The sequence below is a fragment of the Lingula anatina genome, chromosome 4 (assembly GCF_051362555.1).
Source record: "Lingula anatina isolate TDL-2025a chromosome 4, LinAna3.0, whole genome shotgun sequence".
In the NCBI taxonomy this organism is placed as follows: domain Eukaryota; kingdom Metazoa; phylum Brachiopoda; class Lingulata; order Lingulida; family Lingulidae; genus Lingula; species Lingula anatina.
This window is the reverse complement of record NC_141770.1, coordinates 19509723-19533468: the sequence shown is the minus strand read 5'-3', so window position 1 is coordinate 19533468 and position 23746 is coordinate 19509723. Positions and strand designations below refer to the sequence as shown.

The 23746-nt window shown below is 37.2% G+C and overlaps 3 protein-coding genes across 5 annotated transcripts; 1 reads left to right on the top strand and 2 right to left on the bottom strand.

Annotated features, from left to right (window-relative positions):
• Positions 1-629: 629 nt before the first annotated feature.
• LOC106169206 (mitochondrial inner membrane m-AAA protease component AFG3L2) lies at positions 630-14121 on the bottom strand. 2 transcript variants are annotated; one of them, XM_087010508.1, is made up of 20 exons: positions 13966-14113; positions 12312-12436; positions 11736-12112; positions 11265-11394; positions 10596-10670; positions 10123-10244; positions 9593-9659; positions 8554-8681; positions 8069-8202; positions 7726-7832; positions 7198-7351; positions 6717-6846; positions 6205-6302; positions 5645-5755; positions 4978-5093; positions 4352-4432; positions 3167-3286; positions 2771-2965; positions 2309-2423; positions 630-2052 (listed from the first exon to the last, which is right to left on the bottom strand). In XM_087010508.1, the coding sequence occupies exons 3-20, from the start codon at positions 12110-12112 to the stop codon at positions 1943-1945; spliced, it is 2370 nt and encodes a 789-aa protein (XP_086866634.1). In that variant the 5' UTR covers positions 12312-12436; positions 13966-14113; the 3' UTR covers positions 630-1942. The 2 variants fall into 2 exon arrangements, with proteins under 2 accessions (XP_086866634.1, XP_086866633.1); XM_087010507.1 differs by lacking the exon at positions 12312-12436 and having other exon boundaries at positions 13966-14121.
• A 185-nt stretch (positions 14122-14306) lies between these two features.
• Positions 14307-23567, top strand: LOC106169193 (nucleolar protein 9). 2 transcript variants are annotated; one of them, XM_013548578.2, is made up of 11 exons: positions 14307-14497; positions 14745-15251; positions 15528-15629; positions 19561-19693; positions 19852-20059; positions 20536-20664; positions 20957-21088; positions 21610-21852; positions 22194-22461; positions 22766-22827; positions 23010-23567. In XM_013548578.2, the coding sequence occupies exons 1-11, from the start codon at positions 14365-14367 to the stop codon at positions 23190-23192; spliced, it is 2100 nt and encodes a 699-aa protein (XP_013404032.2). In that variant the 5' UTR covers positions 14307-14364; the 3' UTR covers positions 23193-23567. The 2 variants fall into 2 exon arrangements, with proteins under 2 accessions (XP_013404032.2, XP_086866508.1); XM_087010382.1 differs by having other exon boundaries at positions 22766-22863.
• LOC106169194 (uncharacterized) lies at positions 15921-19116 on the bottom strand. Its single transcript, XM_013548579.2, has 4 exons — positions 18515-19116; positions 17847-17975; positions 17163-17405; positions 15921-16492 (listed from the first exon to the last, which is right to left on the bottom strand). The coding sequence occupies exons 1-4, from the start codon at positions 18708-18710 to the stop codon at positions 16137-16139; spliced, it is 924 nt and encodes a 307-aa protein (XP_013404033.2). The 5' UTR covers positions 18711-19116; the 3' UTR covers positions 15921-16136.
• Positions 23568-23746: the final 179 nt, after the last annotated feature.

The following is a 23746-nucleotide window of genomic DNA, read 5'->3' as shown; positions in this document are numbered from 1 at the left end:
CTTGGTCAAACGATGACATATATATTTTTACCTCACTGCCACAGTTTCAATTATAAAGGTGTCACCGCGCCCCACCCCACCCCTCAATAAATAAAACTGCGGTTCACTTTGCTCCACATCTTATCCACTCATTACTGTCTATTGTAGCACGAATACAACGCAATTCAATGATCTGTAACTGAATCTATCAAAACGTAAAGAATCAAGTTCTAGATAGGACATCTGTGACGACAAAACCTTTCAGAAGATTACTACTACTGCAGCGCACCTGAATGCCCTATTAGTTCACACCTGTCACAGTAATATTATATTGGAAAGCCATTTCTCCGAAAGAAAATGGTTGGAAAATGTGATATTCTACATTGTTTCTGCTCTATTTCCGATGCCCTGCCTCTTTTTCAGTCGACAACTGGATCCAATTTCTCAAATATTTCAGTATCGTTCAAGTAGATGGTTTTTCACATCAACCTGGCTAAAATCTGTTGACCCCCAAATTGCCATTGAATTTTTTTTTTTATTTTTGTGGATGCATAATTAAATGTTCTCTTAATTGATATAACATTTCTCCCCTTTTTAGTCAGAAATTCTCTAAAATTGTTTAAGAACAGGATATGACAAGGACACTCACACTCGCTCATTGTACTTTATTTCAGATTTTATTTTTTATGTATTTAAGATTTAATTTCAAAATCTTAAATTTTTAGTAATAAATACCAGATATCTTAAACAAAAACCAAAACATGAGGTACAAAAATGATTCACCTTTTCAATGGGGAAATGGATACTGTATTTTCCAAAGTTGTGTAAATTCTTTAAATCATTGCATTCCTGAGTGATAGCAACCAAATGGAAAAGCACTTTCCTGCAGTCCTGTAACATGGAGTTAATTCACCAAAATTATGCACAGAATATATTTTGTAATGATTCCAAAATTATGTAACTAAAACTATAATACATTTCTTTCAGTGATGACATCGAGTCACTACCGTATATTACACAAAATACTCAATTTTTATTTTTAACATTCATTTTAATCACTCTTTCCATAAATAAAATTGTATAGTCTTCATCAAGTTTCTCTCAGTTCTTGCTTGAGTGGAAAATCAGGTGTCCATCCAAAGTTTCATTAATATAATAATACTAATACTAATACACAAACAGTGCAGCAGAACACATTATAGTTTCATATTATTGTTGTTTTTTTTACTATTTGTTCCTCCTAGAAAAATAACCTTACCACCAAATAACTTCAGTCAATGAAAGTCACAAGTCAGAACATGTTTCCGGTGACTGTTATAACACGTGGTGAGCCTGTGTGGGAATCACGGCTTTAACAACAAAGAAGAGACAGACACCTGTCTTACATGGCCACCAGTCTTGGGAAGTAGGCAAGTCCTGTGACAAATGGGTACTCCAGATGACGTATCTTGTCCGGCTACAGCTGTCATGGGGTTACTCATAATGTAGGCGCCATTGCCGTTTAAACCCTGTGAAACCATGACACTTCTGGAGTTAAAGATGCTGTAGTTACAAACATCAAGGCCCAGTCTAGAATCAGTTTGTAAACCTAGGTCCCGAATCCAACCTATTTGGCTTTGAATTCATTTCAAAGTTTTACATCCTTTTTTCCCCCTTTCGAATTCAATACATATTATTTTCACTTTTTTCCTTTTCATTTTTTGAGTTCTTCAGTTTAAAATGATGCTATTTTTATTAAACACCCAAGTTGAGATTTCCTTCCTGTCGTGGACCAGCCTTGAAACACCAGCTCATAACAGGTTTCCAATACTGGATATGAAAAAAATTTCCACACATCAGCTTATGTCTTTACAGCCCCACCTTGGGACTTATGAAACCCCTCCTTGGGTAGTGTGTATACAGGTATAAACAAGACAACAATAAAGCAACTGTACAAATATTTTCCTAAACCCCTGTACAAGCATCAGTTCTCAGCAGCCATGGATGGTTTAGAGTCAGTCCCTCGGTTCGGTTCTTTAGCCTTATTCCACTCTTTAAGACCCTCTGGTAGCTGGGTATCTTCCTCAAAGGAGCCTGAATTTTCAAAAAGTTAACTGCTAAACTTGAGACTTTAAAGAAAGTTTCTGACAAGAAGTGGTTAACAAATAAAAGTGGACAAGAGACTGAATCACAGAGGGAAGTTACAGTGCTGTACATGGAGTTCACATAAACAAATTACCTAAAATCACAATACATATCATGAAAAAAAAAATTATTTGATCAGTGGAACTTTATGACTGATCACATTTCTGTCAATTATAAGAATAATAACATGAAATCCACACCCCACCTGTGCCTTCCACAAACTCCTCATACGTTGACTTCTCAGCAAAGGGTCTCGGCCCGAGCAGCTTCACCATGTCATCTTTATTCAAAACCTCTTTTTCCAGAAGTAGTAGAGCTACCTGTATAAATGACAACATTCTTTGAAGACTATCTGTTCACTTGCTTTGTATGTATTCACATGTTGATTGATGTTACAGTACTAAGAAAACAAAATTTATTAGAAAGAAAAAAGGCAAGTATATACAACTTATACAAAACGAATGGCAAATCACTTCACATTTATCTCCTTTATCATGTCACAAATATTCTGACAATAAGCAAGTCCCCAAAACCAAAACAGTGCCAGGAAAACACTAGACATATTCAGTTTATACATTCAAACTTATAAATTTACAGCAACATTCAAATGACATGTTTTTTTGTGTGCCTGTTGCCGTGTACAATACCTCTGCCTTCTTTAACTCACCTTTTCCACATCTGCCTTGTGCATAGTCAGGAGGTCGATGGTTCTGGTATGAGCACTGCTTACTATCTTCCTCACCTCCTCGTCTATCATCTGAGCCGTCTGTTCACTGTACGGTTTGCTCATTACCATGTCTCCTGCCTGAGGCATTTGGAAGGAGATGTTGCCCACCTTTTCACTCATACCAAACTGGGTGATCTGAAATATGGCATAAAAATGGGCTTAAAGTAGCACCACAGTACTGCCTGTGCATGAACACCTACACTCATGGCATGAATGCACCTCTCAACTTCAAAATGAGCTGCTTTACTACTAAAAACCTAATCAACAAAAAGATGAAGTAAGGACTCCTTTGCCTAATGCCTCCTCCCCTCCAATTTCCCTTTCAAAGGACCTTACCATCCCATAAGCCATCTGCGTGACCTTCTGAAGGTCATCCTGTGCTCCGGTGGTGATCCTTTTGAAGAAGATGCTCTCTGATGCTCTGCCCCCCAGGGTCATGCACATCCTGTCCATTATCTGGAATAAGAACCGCCTCCGATTATTTCCTCATTAATACCCACGGAGTGGTGTGATTCATTTAAGGGATAACAACTGTTCATTTTGGCCAAAAAATTGGATTTTCCTGGGGTAAACGGCAATTTTCCCATACTTTCCAATGGTTAATGAATCCATTTCTACATTCAAATCTAGTCCCTGATTTTTTCTAAAAAGTTTGTTTTTTCATAATAATCTCCTAAGAGATTATGACAGAGTATAGCCATTTATGGAGGTCACATGGTCGGATGGCAAGCACACATTTCAGATTTATTGCTATTACTGTTGTTGTGGTAAAACAGAATATATTATATTTCTATGAGTTGTTTACAACAAATTCATTGTGAAATATAGATCTCATACAAAGATTTGTCATCCCTTCAAGAAAAATTCCTTCATTTACTTCGTTCCATTTCTGGCACATTTAGTTTATTGTTTAAGTAAAGTTTACATCAAAATCCTAACACGACAACGAAAGCTGAAGACATGAGATCCTGCCATGCAGTACCTGGCGAAAAGGCACTTTGTGCAAAAGTGCAAAATTTACCAGTTTTGGATCTTTTGTTTGCAACATGTGCCTTGGTTAAGGTCAGATACATGTACAACACACTTCAGCAAAGACAGCCATGTATACCACATACATACTGATTGAACTGGAGTACCTGTTCAGTGGTGAAGTGTTGTGTACAGGTAAAAGACAGCCATGTATACCACATACATACTGATTGAACTGGAGTACCTGTTCAGTGGTGAAGTGTTGTGTACAGGTAAAAGACAGCCATGTATACCACATACATACTGATTGAACTGGAGTACCTGTTCAGTGGTGAAGTGTTGTGTACATGTAAAAGACAGCCATGTATACCACATACATACTGATCGAACTGGAGTACCTGTTCAGTGGTGAAGTGTTGTATACATGTAAAAGTCAGCCATGTATACCACATACATACTGATTGAACTGGAGTACCTGTTCAGTGGTGAAGTGTTGTATACATGTAAAAGACAGCCATGTATACCACATACATACTGATTGAACTGGAGTACCTGTTCAGTGGTGAAGAGAAACTGTTCCTTTGGCAGATACTGGGCATAGCCAAGACCCTTGCCTCTGGGAATTATAGAAACCTGGAGGAGAGAGATACGCATGTCTCTTAATCTGATCATTTAGGGATAAAAAGCACAGAGAAAAAAATCTATTTAAAGATCTATTTAAGAAAATCATGTACTTATCACATGTGCATTCTGCATATAAAAATCTAGCACAAAAAAAGTTTGTATCTATGTTAATCCCTCCTTCTTTGTAGACGAAATGACTTATTTTGGTTCTCAAACACCTTCCAGCTCTTAGCATTGCCACAAAATAAGTTATTTAAAATCTTGCATTGTAGACATCAAAATTAAGAAACTACACTTTCATATGACTGCTCTCAAGAAAAATTTCCTAAAGAGCACATCATAAATCTCCCGATTGAAAAACAAGTATCAACAGCCTTTCTCTGAGATAAAAAAGGGAATATTTTTGAAAAAAAAAAAAAGTAAATGTTAAAGAGTCATAGCTCTGTGTTTGCATGTATGCATGCGTGTGTGGGGTCTGGGTGGCAAAAATACAAAACCAAAACATCTGGGATTCCCAGATAAATCCTGAAGACATTTGTCTCTGCTTTACGCACCTTCAACAGGGGGTCAGCGTGCTCTAGAAACCATCCAGCCACAGCGTGTCCCGCCTCATGATAGGCCACAGTCTTCTTCTCTTCTGGCTGTAGTACCTGGGTCTTCTTCTCCAGTCCTAGAGGGTCACAAAGAAGATCTCATTACGTCATACAGCACTGATTACAACAAAGAATTTCTCACAAAACAAATATTGCTACTAAAACCAACTACTGCTGGTTCATCAAGGAGTTTAATCTCTCTCTCTCTCTCTCTCTCTCTCTCTCTCTATATATATATATATATAGTATTGATTTTATTTGTGCTGGATGACTATGAACAGTAACTCAATATCTGGTTTATATGGTACAATTAACGAAGTTGACCAACTTTTACTAAAACTTTTCTTTCACCACCCATTCACTTGGGCATTCTTTAAATAACACACAGTGTGCCCAATGATAGATTTTGCCCATTTTTGATTTATTTTGTTTTTGATGCTTTAACAATACACATACCCGATTGTCCTTCTCCCCCCCCCCCCCCCCCCCCCCCCCCAAACTACTTCAATGTATATATATCTTTCAGTTACAGAAAAGCAAACCCGACTAGTAACCCCTCAATACTGAGGATTATTTAACATGACAATTTCAGGAATGGAAAGAAAATTGACTTTTTATTTGACTTTACCTCCAATGACTCGTTCAATGGCCTTTTCGAAATGTGTCATCTCTATGGAGGTGTTGAGATCTCTGGCAGCAATCAGGGCAGCCTCATTGCAGACATTGGCAATATCAGCACCTAGGGAAAGACACAGACATTGGGAATGATTCTCAGTCCGTGGTTTGTGCTTGCATGTGCATTTGTGTGTGTGGGGAGGGAGGGAGGGAGGGAGGGAGGGAGGGAGGGAGGGAGGGAGGGAGGGAGGGAGGGAGGAGAGAGAGAGAGAGAGAGAGAGAGAGAGAGAGAGAGAGAGAGAGAGAGAGAGAGAGAGAGAGAGAGAGAGAGAGAGAGAGAGAGAGAGAGAGAGAGAGAGAGAGAATGATGTATAGATGACAGTGAGAGAAACAAGTCACACAGACCGGATTGATTTCTTTACTTCTTTGTTGCTCTCTTATATTCCTCATACAATGTATGTAGAAATATGTAGCAGAAACATCTTGAGAAGATAATTTCTTTTTATATCAAACATCTTTTCTTTATTTGACCCAAAACCAAACAGACACCAACACCAATCAATGACTTCAAACCTGAAAATCCTGGAGTGAGTGCAGCCATCTTTCTTGCTAGGTCGTCCCTGACCAAATTGGTCTTCAGTTTTGCCAAATGGACTTTGAAAATGGAGGCCCTGAAAAATTTTAATTTTATCATCAAATATAAAGACAATCTGTTAACATAAACTTAATACAAAACATTTTGGAGAGCATGAAAATTGATAAGCAACCAAACTGAAGGCACAATAGTCTTAATACTAGATAGGCATCATAATTAAGCCCCCAATTGGAACAACCACTCTTTAACTAAGGACACCAAGTCGCTCAGGTCAAAATAATCTTTAAATCGAACAAATGAAATTCATCTTTATTTGGTGTGAGGTCTAAATGATCTTTAAATCAGACAAATGAAGTATGGCTTAAATTGGTGTCAGGTCAAAATGATTCTTTAAATTGGACACGTGAAATTTGGGTTAAATTGGTGTAAGGTCAAAAATGATACTTTAAATCAGATAAATTAAGCTTGGCTTCAATTCTGCATATCTGACCTTCCTTTGATGTCTGGGGACCCTACGTGGATCTGCCGATCAAAGCGCCCTGGTCTTAGAATAGCAGGGTCCAGGACATCCATTCTGTTTGTGGCAGCCAGAATCACAACATTGGTGTCTGTAGTAAAACCTACAGGAGAAACAATTATCACAATACACTTAATTTTATTATTATTATTTTTTCCCTTTTTTGAAATAAAAATTTTTAGGTGCAAGTTATTAAAGTATTAGTGCCAGATAAAAAAAAATGCAGGCTGTGAATTATCACAATATCTGAGGTTATGAAAAACTTGCAGAATGAATATAATGATTTAATGACTTAACATGAAATTTATTGAGATTGGACAGAATTTGATGCATCCACTGAATCATAAACGAAGTTCAGGTGAATAATGAACTTGCAATCAAGATTATTGTCATCTTTTTCTTAGAATTCAAAAACTTCCATAAGGATTTTTTTCTGAAGGGCAGGCGTCCATACCATCCATTTCCACCAGAAGTTGGTTCAGAGTGTTCTCCTGCTCCGAGGCTCCGCCAAAATTTCTGCCGGTGCGTTTTCTAGCCACTGCATCTATTTCATCAATAAACAAAATGGACGGTGCATTGTCCCTGGCCATGGCAAACATGTCTCTCACCTGAAACAAAACAAAGTTTCCTTTTTTCAGTTTGTTATGATCTGCTGGCTTACATTTTCAACGCCACGACAAAACCAAAACATTCCCTATTTAAAAGCCTTGGTTATTGTTTTTTTTTTCCAAAGGAAATGTTCACTTTTGTTTCATTTTGTTTTGGTCAGCTTGTTTACTTTTATTTTAACCCAGACCTTCATATATTCAGTTTCTTTTTCCATGAAAATGTTCAGTCAATAACTTTTATGAACCTAGTTTCATCAAGAAAGATTTATCTGCTCTGAAAACCAAGCAAGTTGTTATGACAACATGATAATTCTGAGGAGATACACACAGTAGGTTTTTGCGTTATCTGACAGCGTTGGACACATGATACTCACCCTAGCCGGTCCAACCCCCACAAACACCTCTTGGAACTCAGAGCCGGACACCGTTATGAAGGGAACGTTGGCCTCACCAGCAGTAGCTTTGGCTAACAGGGTTTTACCTGGCATAACACAACACTTCAAGGTAACTTCATTTGAACAAAATCATCAATTTATCTGGTCAATAATTTGTTAAACAATTATCAAGTTGAAAATTATGGTGTATTTATAAAAGGACTCGGATGACGTTGACCTCTTTTTTCATACAAAAATAAAAAAAATGTGAAAATAATCATACTCATAGTAGTAATAATAATAATAATAATAATAATAATAATAAAGTGGAAATCTCAATCACCTGTCCCAGGGGGACCAGTCAAAATGGCTCCACGAGGAATTTTGGCTCCCAGATCCACATACTGCTTTGGGTTCTTCAGGAAATTAACAAACTCCATGATTTCAAGTTTTGCTTCTTCACAGCCTGCGACATCACTGAAATGATTCAACATTTTTTTCTCAGAATAAAAATGTCATTATAATTATAAATGATCAACAGGACACTATAAATGCATCATTTTTAGCAATAACATATTCATAACATGCCAAGATAATAATGACATGCTAATTAAAAATCTTACAACAGATGTGTCCTTACTTCCCCAAACTTCACATCACACATGATACATCAGATGTGGTCTTACTTCCCGAAACTTTACATCACACATAATACATCAGATGTGGTCTTAGTTCCCCAAACTTTACATCACACATAATACATCAGACGTGGTCTTACTTCCCCAAACTTCACATCACACATAATACATCAGACGTGGTCTTACTTACTTAAACTTCACATTCACCTCATCTTTTTTAATGAGGCGAGCAGTGGACTTGCCAAAACCAAACATTCCTCCGCCAAGCCCGCCTCTCCCCCCAGGCCCTGGCCGGCCTCCCATTTGGCCACCGGTCAGCTGAAACAAAGATGTTATCAGCATTAGTTTCTCTGCTGGCATCCTCATCATGACCATCTCTCTTGCACAGCGATAGCAGCAATTCAGTTAAAAGGTACTCCATGGGTTTGAAAATCCCCCAAATGCTTATATTTGCCATCCACAGCTTTTTGTAAAACCTTAAATACATCTTAAAATGATTTAACCCCTTAAATAATTATTTTTGGGGCGTACCTGATGCTGATATTTCTATTGGAGCTTTGGAAGATGGTCGCTGGTTATAATGTCTGGCCTGTTATTTTATGCTAAATCAACCTTCACAAATTCAATTATATGTCAAATCCAAGTGTATAGAGGGATAAACAAATGATTTGGAGTACGAGATTGCTCAAATTTTCCTGGAAAATTCACTTCCATGGAGTTGCCCTTTAATATTTCATCAGAGAGGCAATACCTCGTCCAGGTATTGTACCACAAGCTGGAGTTGGCACATACCTATGGAAAAAAAAAAGGGACACCACCTCCAGTGTTGTGCTTGACAAGCTCTACAAAATGCATTTAAAAGGAGTTCTCATCAAATTTCGGACAAGGGTGCATTGCCACGACCGCCACACCTAGGTAGCATGAAAATTGACAAAGTTGATAATTTATGTGGAATCGAGTTAAGATTTTACATGACCTAAATCCAAGAGATGGGTATGTAGACTCTCACAGTTTAGGAAGAAAAGTGGTAACGGTGACGTGGCAGCAGAGCTGGTGCACGAAACAGGACTAAAACCATATGTACCACCAGTGCCGCGCTGGTGTTACAATGAAATGGCTCAGTGTAAAATCTGGAAGGGTCATAATTATTTCACTTAATCAAATTTTCATGCTACCTCCCCCAAATTACCCTTCCACCTCCATTTACTAGGACAAATCAGCAAACTTACCCTCCTCATGTACAACATTGTTCCAACGATTAAAAGGACAGGAAATAAAGCTGAAAAGAGCCTTTCCCTGCAAAAATAACATAAAAAATATAGCATCTACAAATTTAGCTGCTGAAATTATTGAAAAACTGAAAATCATTATAATTATTATTATAAATAAATAAATGAAAGAGCTAAGTAAATATATCATTGTTGGCCTTCCTTTTCTTGAACAGCATGGGCTATCTAGAGGAATATGTCTGAAATTTGCTAACCGACTTCTGGAGACTGGCCAATCAGCATATAGAACAGTTGATGTGCTGACCTCAAGTGGCATTTGTACAAATTTTGGTCATAATGTCACGTTGATTAAAAGCTTTTTTCCCCTATTTTTAACTAGAGGATCAGAGAGGTGATACTGCCTCCGGATATTGTACTACCAGCTGGAATAAGCACATTCATATAGAAAAAAAAAAAGCGTTGGGCTTGAGAAGGTCTACAAAATGCAAAACGAGAACTCTCTCAGAGTAACTGATAAATATAATACTCACGGTTCAACCTCACTTTTGTATAGAACATTCACAAAATTTGACCGTTCCATGTTCAAATCTATCTCTGCCTGCTCTAGGTTGCGTTCAAATGCCTCCACGCTTCCAATGTAAAACCAAACATTCTGCAATCAGATGAAAGAATAAAATTAAATGGAAAATCAGTTCATCAGTCTTGGTATGTCATTAAATTTGGTAATACAGCAACAAGTTTTAACAAAGGCCATACAAAGGTGATCAAAGAGGGATTTCTGACTTGCATATTTTGTGGTAATTCTCATGATAGTATACAAAAGACCCAGCCAGTGTGAGCTGGTATTGGTCAAGTCTAGCACACTTATGAAATCATGCAGAAAGGAATCCGCCGTTTACCATTATATCATTATGAGGTGAAGGCTTGTGTGCAAAGGAATATCTGAGAGAAGTGTGCCGTGACATCTGCTCAAACAGATGCCAAATTTCAAGCAACTCCTTACCTCTTGAGTGCTATTTGTTCCTTGGATAAGCTTTACTTTCACAAACTTGCCATTCACTACCTCTAAATGGTCAACCTTGAAAACAAATAAATTAAAATAAAAATGAGGGCTCTATAAGTTTCACATATATTGCTGGCAAAATTTCAGTCAAATGACACAGATCACTTTCATGGTAATGAAAAAATATCTACACATTGATCAAACTTCATAATTTTTTTTTATACAATCATATTACTTATTTTGCCTACAATTTACAATCTTGTGGTCCTGTATGACCATACAGCACTTTAGGGCACATTCCCAATGTAGGGCCCATTCCCAAATTATCGTTTTACATAGATTAACCCAACTCTGCTGGGCTCTTGCTGAATGCAATCTGATTAACAAATTAACACGCCGCCTCCTGGCATTGCGTTGAACAAAGAAAAGCTGGTGAATTAGAGTATGTTGAAAACAAGAGGCATGTTAATCTGATTGCAGTCAGCAAGAGTCCCTGCAGAATTGAAAAATCTTTGTAGAGCTATAACTTTCATTAAGAATGATCCCTTTGACAAAGTTACCATTCATGGTGAAGCAAACAGTTTTTCTGGCCACTTAATTAACTCGACTTCTAAAAAAAAATTGGTACAATTACCAGAACTGTAGATGTGATACTTAAAGCCAACTTACAGTTCCTCTAGACAAATATTCAGTCACAAACTCCTTCCATGTAATTTCTCTCCCAGCATCAAAATGTTTAAACAGCACAAAGGCCAGGACTGCAGCAAAAAGGACTCCAAGACCCATCTGTTCCTGGGGGCTAAATGCAGTATTGATACACTAAGAATGAGTGTGTGCATGTGAGTGCCTCACACCATTACCAACATAATCAGTCTCCAAATTGCATCATTGTCAGACTTCATTTATTATTATTAATATAAATTTTTTTTTTTTAGTTTATCTTTTTGTTTATTTACTGTAATAATTTATAGGATGGCATATATTTATGGCTACATGAAAAGGGCAACACAGTGTGCTTGTCTGAAAACAAGGAAGCAAAGCTGTCAAATGTACAGAGAAAAAGCAGAAAAAAAATGTTAAGCCCTGATAACTATCTGCCCTTAACCAAGTCCAGGCAAGCTTGTGCTTTGTTTTACTTACTTCATGCCTTGAGAGGATCCACCTCCACCAAAGCCTTTAGGTCCTCCAACCCTGATAAAAGGTTTGAAACCCATTTTTTCTATTTGTTTGTCAAAATCAGACTTAGAATCCTTTGACTTCTCTTCAGACTCCTTCGACTTCTCTTCGGATTCCTTTGGCTTATCTTCAGGTGGCTGATTTTCTGGGGGTTTACTATCAGCTTTCTCATTTTCCTTCACTGGTATGCCTTTCTTTTTATCTTTTTGATAAAATTTTTCAAAACCTTTAGGTGGTTTATCATATTTTAACTGCTCCAGTGAGTTATTCCAAGCTGCTAATATTTGTGATAGCTTTGAAGTCCGAGAGAGACTTTGAAATTCTTGAATGCTATTTTGCATCTGAAAATGGAAATCATATCACTGCAACATTTTCACAAAAAAAAAAAAAATCCTCTATTTTATATGAAAAAAAAAGTACCTTTAAATTTGTATTACGATAAAGTTTTTATTCAATGAAAAGTTAATGTGCAAATTATATATATATATACATACATAACATTTGAGAGTGAGCCAGCAGTTGTATTCATAACCTTTATACCTGTTAACAGCACCTGACCATTATAGACACCTGCCATCAGTTAAGGGGTCAGCCTTAATCATTTTCACACGTCTGCAAACTGTGCCCTGGGGTGGGGGTGAGGGGGTGTTAATGTCCTATGAACACTTTTGGAAAAATAATGAAAATAATGATCTTCACCTGCAGGGGTGTGCTGGTTAAGTTGATCATTTTTAGCATTCACCTTGTAGGCTTTTACACAGTCTCCCATTGTTTATTTGGAACTTGATTTTAAATTTTATTACTGAAAGAAAACACTGTCAGAGCAAGCTCAAAATCATCAAATGTTATCATTTTAAACAGTAGAGTCTCACAGGTCATAGGTGTGTGTGTGTGTGTGTGTGTGTGTGTGTGTGTGTGTGTGTGTGTGTGTGTGTGTGTGTGTGTGTGTGTGTGTGTGTGTGTGTGTGTGTGCTATTCTCCACGTCTTCTTTCTGATTGTGAAGCAAATGTTCAAGGTACATTTTTGATGAAATATGTGAATGACACTATAAGTATATAAGTCTGGCTGGAAAGTATGTATAGATATAAACATGCTAATATTCCATTTTTGTGAGTGTAAAATATTTGGGATGAAAGAGGTTTTAAAAAAGTTTTTAACCTTTAGCTGTTTCTCATTTTAATTCTAAATTTTAATTCATATTATTTTTTTCATATACTTTATTAACCCTTTTAATTCATATCTTTAACTTGATGATTTTATCACATTCATTACTACATATTATTATTTCGCTTTTACATCACTTTTAAGAGTTTGAAAGAATCCAATTTTTGATGTAAATTTTTCACACATTTACTAGCTGAATAAATTATTATAATCAATCAGAATCTGAAAAGGTTATCAGCGCAGGGCCTGTTTGGTGTAGATGCGATGGCGAAAAGAGTGTCTGCAGGTATAAGGCTTCGTTCACATGTAAAGTCTATTTTCTAAAAATCTATTTTCTACTCGCGGTATATCATGTGATCACGGTCTGTGCCCTGAATGTCCCGCGGCGTAATTACTGGCAGCGCGAGCCAGTTACTATAAGTTACTATAAGTAGCTGGCTCGCACTGCCAGTAATTACCCCATGGGATATTCAGGGCACAGACCGTGATCATAAGATACCGTGAATAGAAAATAGATTTTTAGAAAATAGACTTTACATGTGAACGAAGCCTAAGTCGCTGATCATGTTACTGTTTTTGTAAAAGGGACCGACTGTACAAAACCGAAGGCGGTTCCAATCCACTACACTTTATTCATTATTATAAAGAACATCCATCTTGAAAAGTAAAATAGCATATATTAAGTAGATGCCAACATTATGACATCTAACAATACTGATGGTACAAGTGTCGTAACTTATGTCTGAAAACCGTCCGAATTTCTTCTGCATGTATATCAGATTATTTCCTAACACCCAGAAAATGGCATCTAGAAATTTAACTTCTTGGCTGTACTGAATGAATATTTAAACGTGACCGAACTGGTGAAGGTGTCTTACGTTAACCTGTTATGACAAAGCACTTTCATAACATTTTTGCATCAGCAAGTGATGGTGAACAGAGCGACTGCGCATAAACAACTTTTATCCACGAGCTGCAATCAAAATTAGGCCCATTTGTCGAGTGTTCTAACAAAGTCACGCTACTTACAGAAAGTTTAGGGTAATGTGAGCGTAGAAGCCGTACTAAAGCTCTCTCCCCTCTTCTTCCGAAGCCCAAACATCTGTAAGCCATGGCAAATTATGGTCTTTTGTAGACACTCGCACTTCACGTTACATCACCGATAGGATCTCGGCTCAACCTTAGAAATCAAAATAAGTTTCGCATATTTTTTACATTGATTAAGCATTTAACAATGGTAATAATTACTCTTTTGAAATTTGAAAAATATTTTCATGTTTTTTTAAAGAAATCGAATCAGAATATTATTGTACACAGGAAGAAAAATGTATACTTTGATACGAAACCATGTACAAGATTTCCATTATCTCTGTTTGTAGGAAAAGCATGGTACCAACACAGAGCTAAGCGGTAGGGCGCAATACAAATATGGAAGCAGATATTAGAAGTAGCGGGACACAAGAGAAGAAAAAACGTGGTCATATTGATGAACATACCCGTGGTTATTACAGAAGGGTGTCGGACACTCTTCAAGAAGGATTTGAATCCTCAGAGGAACGAGGTAAGCTGCAATTTGGGAAACAACACTCAAGGAGGTACTGTACATGTACGTTACGTTAAGTACGTTGATAATTCTGGCATTTTGTTTCTTTAAATGCAGTGCACTTAAAATAAACCTAAAAAAACATATAACAACCTTGAACTGTCATACTAGTCTGTCATAATGCAAAAAGCCAGATCAAAATGCCTTATATAAATGCAGTTTGTTTTGTGAATTGATTGATTGGTTATATAATATTCTGTTGTAGATTTGTTCCTGAGGAATGTGTTCAAACAGTTGTCCACAGAAGCAGTGACTGTTTCACAAAACCAGACTGTAAGCCGAGTGGTGGAGAATATTGTCCAATGGGCAAGTGGGACACAACTTCACCAAATCCTGACAGCTTTTTCTTTTGACTGGGAAACTGTGTGCACAAATCGATTTGCAAGTTATGTGACACAAACAATAATAAAAGTCACACCACAATTTTGGAACCAAAAAGTCAGTGACAGTGATGATGAAACTGATGATGATGAAGATGCTCATGCTAATATTGATAGCGAAAAGGAGAATGAGAAAGATAAGAAGGGAAATGACTCCACAAGCCTTAGGGTTGACTTTCTAAGTCTGTGTGGTCATGTCTTGGAAAACACTGACACCTATGTTGAACACACATATGCAAGTCACATTATTAGAACTTTATTGGAAGCCACTGGTGCTGTGAGGGTGACGGAGAGAATTATTCGGAGTAGGTTGTCACGGGAACAGATGTCGGGTGAGAATTTTCTGCCGATGCTCAATTTTCTGATATTTTTATCCCTTTGAAATCTATTTCTTATCAAAATAGTTTGATATTCATAAAAGCAGGGCTAATTTTTCTTTTTTTTTTAGTACTTTAAAAATATTATGAAATGGTTAAATGCAACAACTGACATGAAGTGATATGAATTTAAAGCTTGTCAGTGCTCCTTTATACTACTTGTATAATGCCTTTGCAAAAAATGTTCATTTTTATTTCATTCGGGAACTGAAAAATTGGTTTGTTTTTCAGAAAGAAATAAAGTCACTCCAGAGCTAGTGAAAGTGGAAGAATTGCATCCTGTGTGTCAAAAAATTTGTGCCAGAATTATGGAGATAGTTTTATCAAAACCAGGTAGCTCATTTAGATAGCAGAGTAACTTTTTACTAATATCTATATTAATTATACTGAAATCTACATCAAAAGGTGTCGGGCACTACCATTCAATGGTCATTAAAATGTTACAGTTTTTATTTGAGAAAATGAAAATAACTTTTGAGGATGGATGAAATGTCACTGATTTTTGCTCAGCATTTTAAGGTTGGCACTTTGGCTATTATTCTGGTCATAGAAAATAGAGAGAAAGATGGCTAAAGAAGGACACTTTGTACCTACTGGGCATTTTTTAAAATATATGGACACAGGCTTGTTTATATTCTTTTATTACTTGGTCTAAAGTGAAAGGATTTACAAATAAATTCATCCAGTGAGAACTCATGGCCATAAAATGAAATTTTTGTCTATATATATGCCATCGAAACATTATTCGTGACCAATGCATTTTGTGGATATGTTTTGATTTGACAACAAATGGTAGTATTGTTACTAATAAGTAGAATAATTCAGAGTGAACCATTTCCTCTAAAACCACTTAAAGCCAACAGAGCACAGTCCTCGGCCGATCCGGTCTTGCCTGTAGCTGATCACACGGTTCATCCCCATATAGACGATAGAATTGGTGCCTGGATTGTGTGGTCCCTGGTCGTATTGGTGGTTGAGGGCAAATAGTGCTGACGAGGATTTGGAGCTAATGCTCAGGGAGTTGGCCCATCCTATGTAGTTGTTCCTCACCTCCATGCTGAAGATTTCATTTGAAAGGATGGCCCCTGGGTCGTTGACCAGTTGGGTCGCAGATAGAAGGTCACTGGCGTAGGCGTAGAAGTTGGAATTGATATTGTGAACCTCGGCATCGTTGGTTTGGTGGTTGCCGTCTCCACCTAAAGCAAAAATGCAGAATGCCAAACTCGACGAGCATAACATAAAGACAAAATAAAATTGTGGAACTGAAGGTGGGTTTTCATTGAAGATAGGTTGACCATTCTGTATTCAACTTATCTCTTCTGGTCATGTGGCAGTTTCTCTGCAGGCAGCAGGTGTATTCTGTCCTGAAGCATGAAGGGCGCCATGCCAAAGGGTGGCTATGGCAGTAGTTGGAGAAACAGATTAAATATATTTGCTAATTGTGATGAGTTCGCCTGAATCAAGCTGCACACAGAGAAATGGCATACCAAGGGGCATGTTCACATTATGATCCAGTTAGGGTCTTTGTATTTTGTTCACAAAGTTTAAAATTATACCCACATTATAATAATACTGATAATACTTCAAGTTTACAGTCTATTCTAGACATTAGTCATGACATTGTCCACTAGGTGTCACTGTGCACATTGGCAGGAAATTGAAGGTCCAATAGACTCACTCTTCTGCATTGGAATTAAGCACATTGCCTTAAACATTCTGCAAGTTAAACTGTCTAAATAAATGTCTAAAAAAATAGAAAAAAAAAACACAGAAGCTTACAAATGACCTTCATGCATTCAACCCATGATGTAATTGCCTGAAGAAGTGCTTTGCTGGCACCAGCTTGATTACAATCAAGTCACCTACCATAGCCATTGTTGCTTATGGAGTCCCCAATGTTGATGTTAAAGCCTTGAGGCTGCTTGAAGCACATGTCAATCCGAAGTCTTCTTCCTGCACCTGCATCAAAGTCAATTTTTGCCAATGCCTGGCGAGCGCAGTCTTTGGGCGTGGTCCAGCCGCCAGAAAAGGACACCATTATGGCATTGTTTTTGTTGGGTCCACTAATGGTGCCTTGGCCATCAGTTTCTACCACCAAGTCATAGAATCCTATTTAAATAGATATTGTATTTATTTATTTTATTATTTTTTTTACCAACTTTCAGTCTAGGTGTTTTGGTGATACTGCCCTCTGCATTTCATATGGACTGTGTCATTCCTGAGCATTATGTTTAAGGTCCGTGACAAATGTGTTGGATTATTTATGTACTACACAACTTAAAATGTGTAGAATGGTTCAGTTCAACTGCTTAGTGCAATTTTATTCCAATTATGCAAATTAATTGTAATTAAGTACATTCTACAACTTGATGTTATGAAGTTACCTTAGAACTGTTTTTGTTAAGGACATCTGTATTGCTCCTTTCTTTTCTGAACTTCAAAAATAAAATGTATAGACTAAAATTTCCCTCCTAAAGGGGAAAAAAAAGAGTATTTATTTCATAACTGATGAATATATTAAACTAAAAGGTGTGGGTAGATAATGCTTACCTTTGTCAAAGTTTTTACATGGACTGCCACTCCCTGCACTGCTCCCACCTCTACCCCAGGGACTTCCCTCCACAAGCACAGGTCCACTATCCCCAGGGCCTGGAGCAGGTACCCCAGGGGGATTTGCACCTGAGTAATATAGGTCAATGATAATATGATTATGATATGCAGCAAATGTAGACACTGTTACTATATTATGCACATTAAATTCTTGGGGTGGGGGTCGGAGGAGGGGGTAATATGATATTATAGTTGTATACACTGTAACTGTATAATGCAGTGTGTGTTTTCTCTTATGTGCATGTGCGACATCAGTTTAAAAAATGTTCTATTTCAATTGCTCACAAAATCATTGTAATTACCTCACTTAATGCAGTAAGAAATGTGTAATTCAAATATATTGAAAATTTATCACACTTATGAATTATAATATTTCCTTGAAAAAGAAAGAGTGATAACTCTTAATTGATGTTCTGCCTTACATTAAATTATTTTAAACAAAATGTGGAACTGTCCAAGCACATATAAAAACTTACATTATAAAAGGTTTTCCACGTTTAATATCTTATCTTCAAAGCCAGTTTCTCTCCCATCAGCCTATTTTTGTTCCTAACTCGACAGATGACTCTTCACTTTTAAATTTAATGACAGTAACAAAAAATACAAACCAAAAGCCCAGCTTGGAATATTCCTCTTATTCCGTTGGTTTTTCTCTGCTGTCTTTTCATGGTGACTTATTTTTTCTTCTTTGACAAGTTTGCGAACTTCATCATATTCTATCACCTTGCCAAAAGCCGTGAATATCACTGTCAGAGCAATGATAGCAGTCAGCGCGCAGCGAGTGCACACTCCCATGGTGACCATGTGCCAAGTGTGAAGACCTGGACAGATCTAAAATTATTTTTGCATGATGGTCACATTATATGTGTGAAGCTTGATAGAAGGAAGTACTTTATTTTGTTGGTTGTCCGTAAAATGTTAAATGTTGTCAGCGTCTACTTTTTGTGTTGCAGACATCTGGTGTCATTACTGCAGTCCTTCTGATTTGTCAGCGCAGATCTTGGCATTTTGATTCTCTATTATTCAATGTTTTCAACAAAGACAAATACAGTTTTTTTATAAGAGTTTTCTATTTCAAGCTTAAACATATTTTGTCTTGAAATGTGCACTCTAAACAACACAGTTCAGATTTTGCTGTTCTCCATTTCAAGATAATTAATGCAATAAATGGCAATTTTATAGTTATGTGGGTGCGGCTACATTTCACTGCTATAGCCTGGCCAACCTCAAAGGACCCATCCTCTGGTTCATATCTGTGAAGCATAGCAGGCCATGTGTTGGAAGAAGTGTAATTTTATGCATGCTTTCTCGTTTCCATGGTTTGATTGCTGTGCGGTTGGAGGGGGGGGGGGGGGGGAATGTCCTGAGGAGGTCCTCTGCACTTGTAATGCTTTGTGCATGGAATAACTAAATATTTACATATTGGTGAGGCTTTTGATGCACACATAACTAGGGGCATAATTAATACGCCTAGTGCCTGTGTTTCATTTTATGGCACATTTTACTTATGTGTGGAATAAGTAAGAAATAACAGTGTTGTGGTTTTGTTTGTTTTTTTTATCTTCAAAGAAAAAAAGATATAAAAATTCACTGGTGAAAAAATTCATTGGGAAAGAAATGAACATTTTAATCTTTCTTCTTATCCCATTTTCAGAGTATTTCCACAATCACCTGGTGGTTCCTGTGGTGCAGACGGTGCTGTTGGTGTCACACAAAAACCACCCAGAACAGTGCTCAGAATATTGTGACCGGATTGTGTCCTTGATGATGAGAAATAAAAAAGATGGGTAAGGTTCCATCTCTCTCTCTGTCTCTCTCCCCCCCCCCCCCCCACCCCTTAGAAGACTGCATTCTGTGCCATATGTTATCTGCACTATTTCCATCTAGTTGACATAAAAAATATGCATGCCATGTTTTATCCACAGCTATTCTATTTTCCCTCCAGTTCAACTCAGAAGACTGCATTCCGTGCCATGGTGCTCAGCCAAGTGAGTTCCCACCTCATAGAACAGATCCTAGAACTGTCCACAGAGGGTCAGTACCAGAGCCTGCTGGACACTCATTTTCTCCCCAATCTGCCTGAGTGGAGTGGACATCCTGTTGGGAATTTCGTAGTCCAGAGACTGATCAAAAATGTTCATAACGCATCTCAGGTGACCAGTGGATTGTGGGTATTTTCAACTGTGCTACCTCAGCCAATAGTCACGCCCAACCCTGAATGACATAATCCTATACTTCAGTAATTTTAATCAACTTATCATGAGTTTATAGGGATGTCAGACCACTAGCTAGGGGGATTTGAACACACTGACCTTTTTGTTGGAAAATGGTCCGCTTTGGGTAAAATATGATCTAGGTACACAAAGGTTTCATAGTAAAACTAAAAGGATCAATTTTTGAGAAAAAGAACCTCCCCTTTAAAATGGCTGGCTACAGGCATGGATGATGTATTGCATATCTTATACCTTTCATTTGATATGTGATTTTGTGAGAAGATATTTGTTTATCTCTATTTATGCAATTTAAATGGAATATTTGATGTTCTATTGACAGCATTCCAACGTTAAGCAACCCCCAAAGCCTTTCATCCTACTTTTTTCCTTACAAAAATCCTGTCTGTTTATTACAGTTGAAGCAGGTGTTCCAGGCATTACAGAAAGAATTGGAGAATATTTTAGCTCACAACTGCTGTGGAGTTGTGGTGCAGCTAGCGGAGGCATGTCACAGATTGGGGGCCAAACAGGACAAATTTGTGAAGGTATGTGTCTGCAGTTCACTCAATACTTTTTACGTGAATTTTATCCATTTGGATCTTTTTTCTTGTGAAAAATGTTACCTTTGTTTTGATTTACCAAACTGATTCAGATGCATATTGATCATTTTTAAGGAATGAAATTAAAGGAGTGTAGTTTATTTGAAAATTGTCCAGAAAAGGTTAACCCCATTAGAGTGAAGAAGACAGTTTCTGTATTTTTATGTCTCTTTATTTTCAGTTCTTTTTATTTCAGTAAAAGTAAATTTGTTATTAATCGATGTTTTACTTCACCTAGGCCTTGATGAAAGCATTTCACTGCTATAGCCCTGTTGAAAGACAAATGGAGTTTATGTCCTTGGTTACTTCCCTCACAACCTATGAAGTTTTCTTCAAGATAGAGGGCTCTGATGAGCAAGACAACCCACAGGTTTGTATGATTAAGACCTCTTTCTCACAGAAGCTCCTGGCAAAGTAGATGCTTTTATATTTTATCTCAGAGTTCTGTGGGACATATTTAATTTGTGGTTTAATAGAAATACTTTAGAGTGATGTTGGATTACAGTGGATTGGGAAGGGGGTGTGTGATAAAGACGAAACCAACAGATTCCTGGGGTAGCGCTAACACTTGCCAATTTAGCCAAATGCTAAAACTGACTTAAATTGGCTTAAGAAAAAGGGCTTGACATGACATGTTTTAGCCAAATTGTAACGATTATGATAACAAATTGACAAAAATGTGGTGATTGGCTAAGCGAAAAATTTTGCTAGCGCTACCCCAGGGTTCATATATTAATTACCAAGCTGCACCTTATTTTATTTTTTTTTTTTTTGCAAAATCAACTAATTCATTTATCGAAAAATTTGATACAGTAACTATGAATCTAAGTAACCTGATGTATGTCTTGTTGCCTGTGATTGTCTCTAACAGATTTTTTTTCTCTCTTGAAGGAGGAGTCATCTAGCACCTCCATTCCCATGTTAACAGAAGTGAACTATCACGGGTCACTACTGGTACAACACCTGCTGAAATACGGCAACCCACGCCTCCTTGTCTCCAGTTTTCTCGACCTCAAACCAACAGAGCTGCAAGTGTTGGCCTGTAACGCCTCTGGCAGCCATATTGTGGAAGCGTTCCTTCACAGTCCAACGATAGGAGAGAAGAGCCAAGATGTTCTGTACGGAAGGCTCAAGGTGAGATCAAGATGAGAGCGTGAAATTAAATTCATTGTTGTATTAAAAGCTATTAACTTGATGGTTTTGAAACTGTTTGATATTTTCAAAGAAATCTGAGGTTTGACTGACAAACTTTTTGCCAGTTGGATCAGAATTGATAAAATTTGGATAAGTCAACATCAGTCTGAGACTGCAAGCTGGGGAAGCCGTAGATTTTCACTACTTATAGTCTGATAACTTCTCATTGTGTGTTACACATTCTAATCTGGCGAGCCTCGTTAGGTTTGGTTTCTTTTTCCTATTTAAATACTCAAATTGAATATTACTGGAATATAGAAATGAAAATTATTCGCCTTCAGGGTCATTATGTAGCATTAGCCTGTCATCGTAACGGCAGCCGTACATTGGACAGCCTGTGGGCTCAAGCCTCCCTAAAGAACAGAATCCTGATAGCAGAAGAGCTAATTAAGCAGGAGTCCAAGTTAAGAAGTGACCGCTTTGGCCAGTACATCTACAAGAACTGTGCCCTGCAGAACTTTGCCCACCGTAGACGAGAATGGAAAGAAGTGCAGACTGGAAACATTAAGAAGAGGAAGTTGTTCAAGGAGCTCTTGGATGATAAAGATGGTGGGTAGTACTGTGGCTTAGTGAGTGTTTCCATGGTAACAGTTCTTTTTTATTTTGATCTTTGTTTTTCATGTTATTAACATTAAAATGGATCCAGGATCAAGGAATCATAGTTTGCAAAATATGACATATCTGTATTGTATAGGCTTATGTAGATAATAATAAGAGATGTAATAGGAGTCATCTTTGAGATTTTTAAAAATAAGATCGTATTGTTGTTCAGGTGCCACAGCCTCTGTTTCATTTTGTGTGTTCTTCTTGCATTCCACATTTTATTGTTATAATAATGTCATTTGGTTTCAAGATGTACCAAACAAGAAGAGCAAAGAAGAACAAGGTGGTGACCTTTGTTTGGGGAAAATGCAGGTCTGTCCATTAAAAATCTGTGCAATTTTCTTCATTGTGAGTACAAACATGTTTTAGTTGTATTGTCGTATGTTTTTAGTTTTAACTGCAGACATCTTATCTCTTCATGTTTAATCAACATCCAGCAAAATTGGTACTCAGAAAGTAATTATTTTTTAAATGTAAATCTTACTTTTTTGCAGCTTTCCGAATTGAAAGATGATCACAAAGGACACAGTCTAGAACTGCATGATTCCCATGATTCTTCAAAGAAGACAAAAAAGAAAGGAAAAAATAAAATCAAAATCCCCAATGACAAAAAGAAAAAACAGAATTCACGAAAGCAGAAAATACAAGAGCAAGGATCAAAGACAAAGAAATGTTGACTGGGATCCTGGACATTCAGCAAAATAAATAAATAAATGAAACTGTTTGATTTGCTTTGTAATGGATTTGAGATTCAGGGGGAGGGTGACCTTGTGTATGACGTTGAGAACAAGGCAGCAACAGAGAAGTCGCAGGGTCTGTGGTCAGTGATAACATCGTTAAGGAGAAAGCTGCAATAGACCTGTAGTGAATTTGGAGGGAATGAGTTATACCAGTTACTTTTTTCATTATTTAAATGTGAAATCACAAGTTTTATTTTCTTTTTCATTATTTATGTGAAATCCCAAGTCTTATTTAAAGAAATACTTAAAATTGTATCACAAGTACTTGTCATGCAAAATATATGTAAATAAATATTTCTCCATGTAAACTGATGACCGTCTCCTGAATCTCAGAAAAATACAAATTGGAAATTAGTTTCTTGCAACATTAAGAATATGGAGAACTCAACCTGTGGGCACGATTACTGCTGAGACCCATGAATTATAGATTGAAATCTAGAATCAAATGTAAGTATTTCTCTGCTGGAAGCCCAAGAACAAAAAGATTTTCT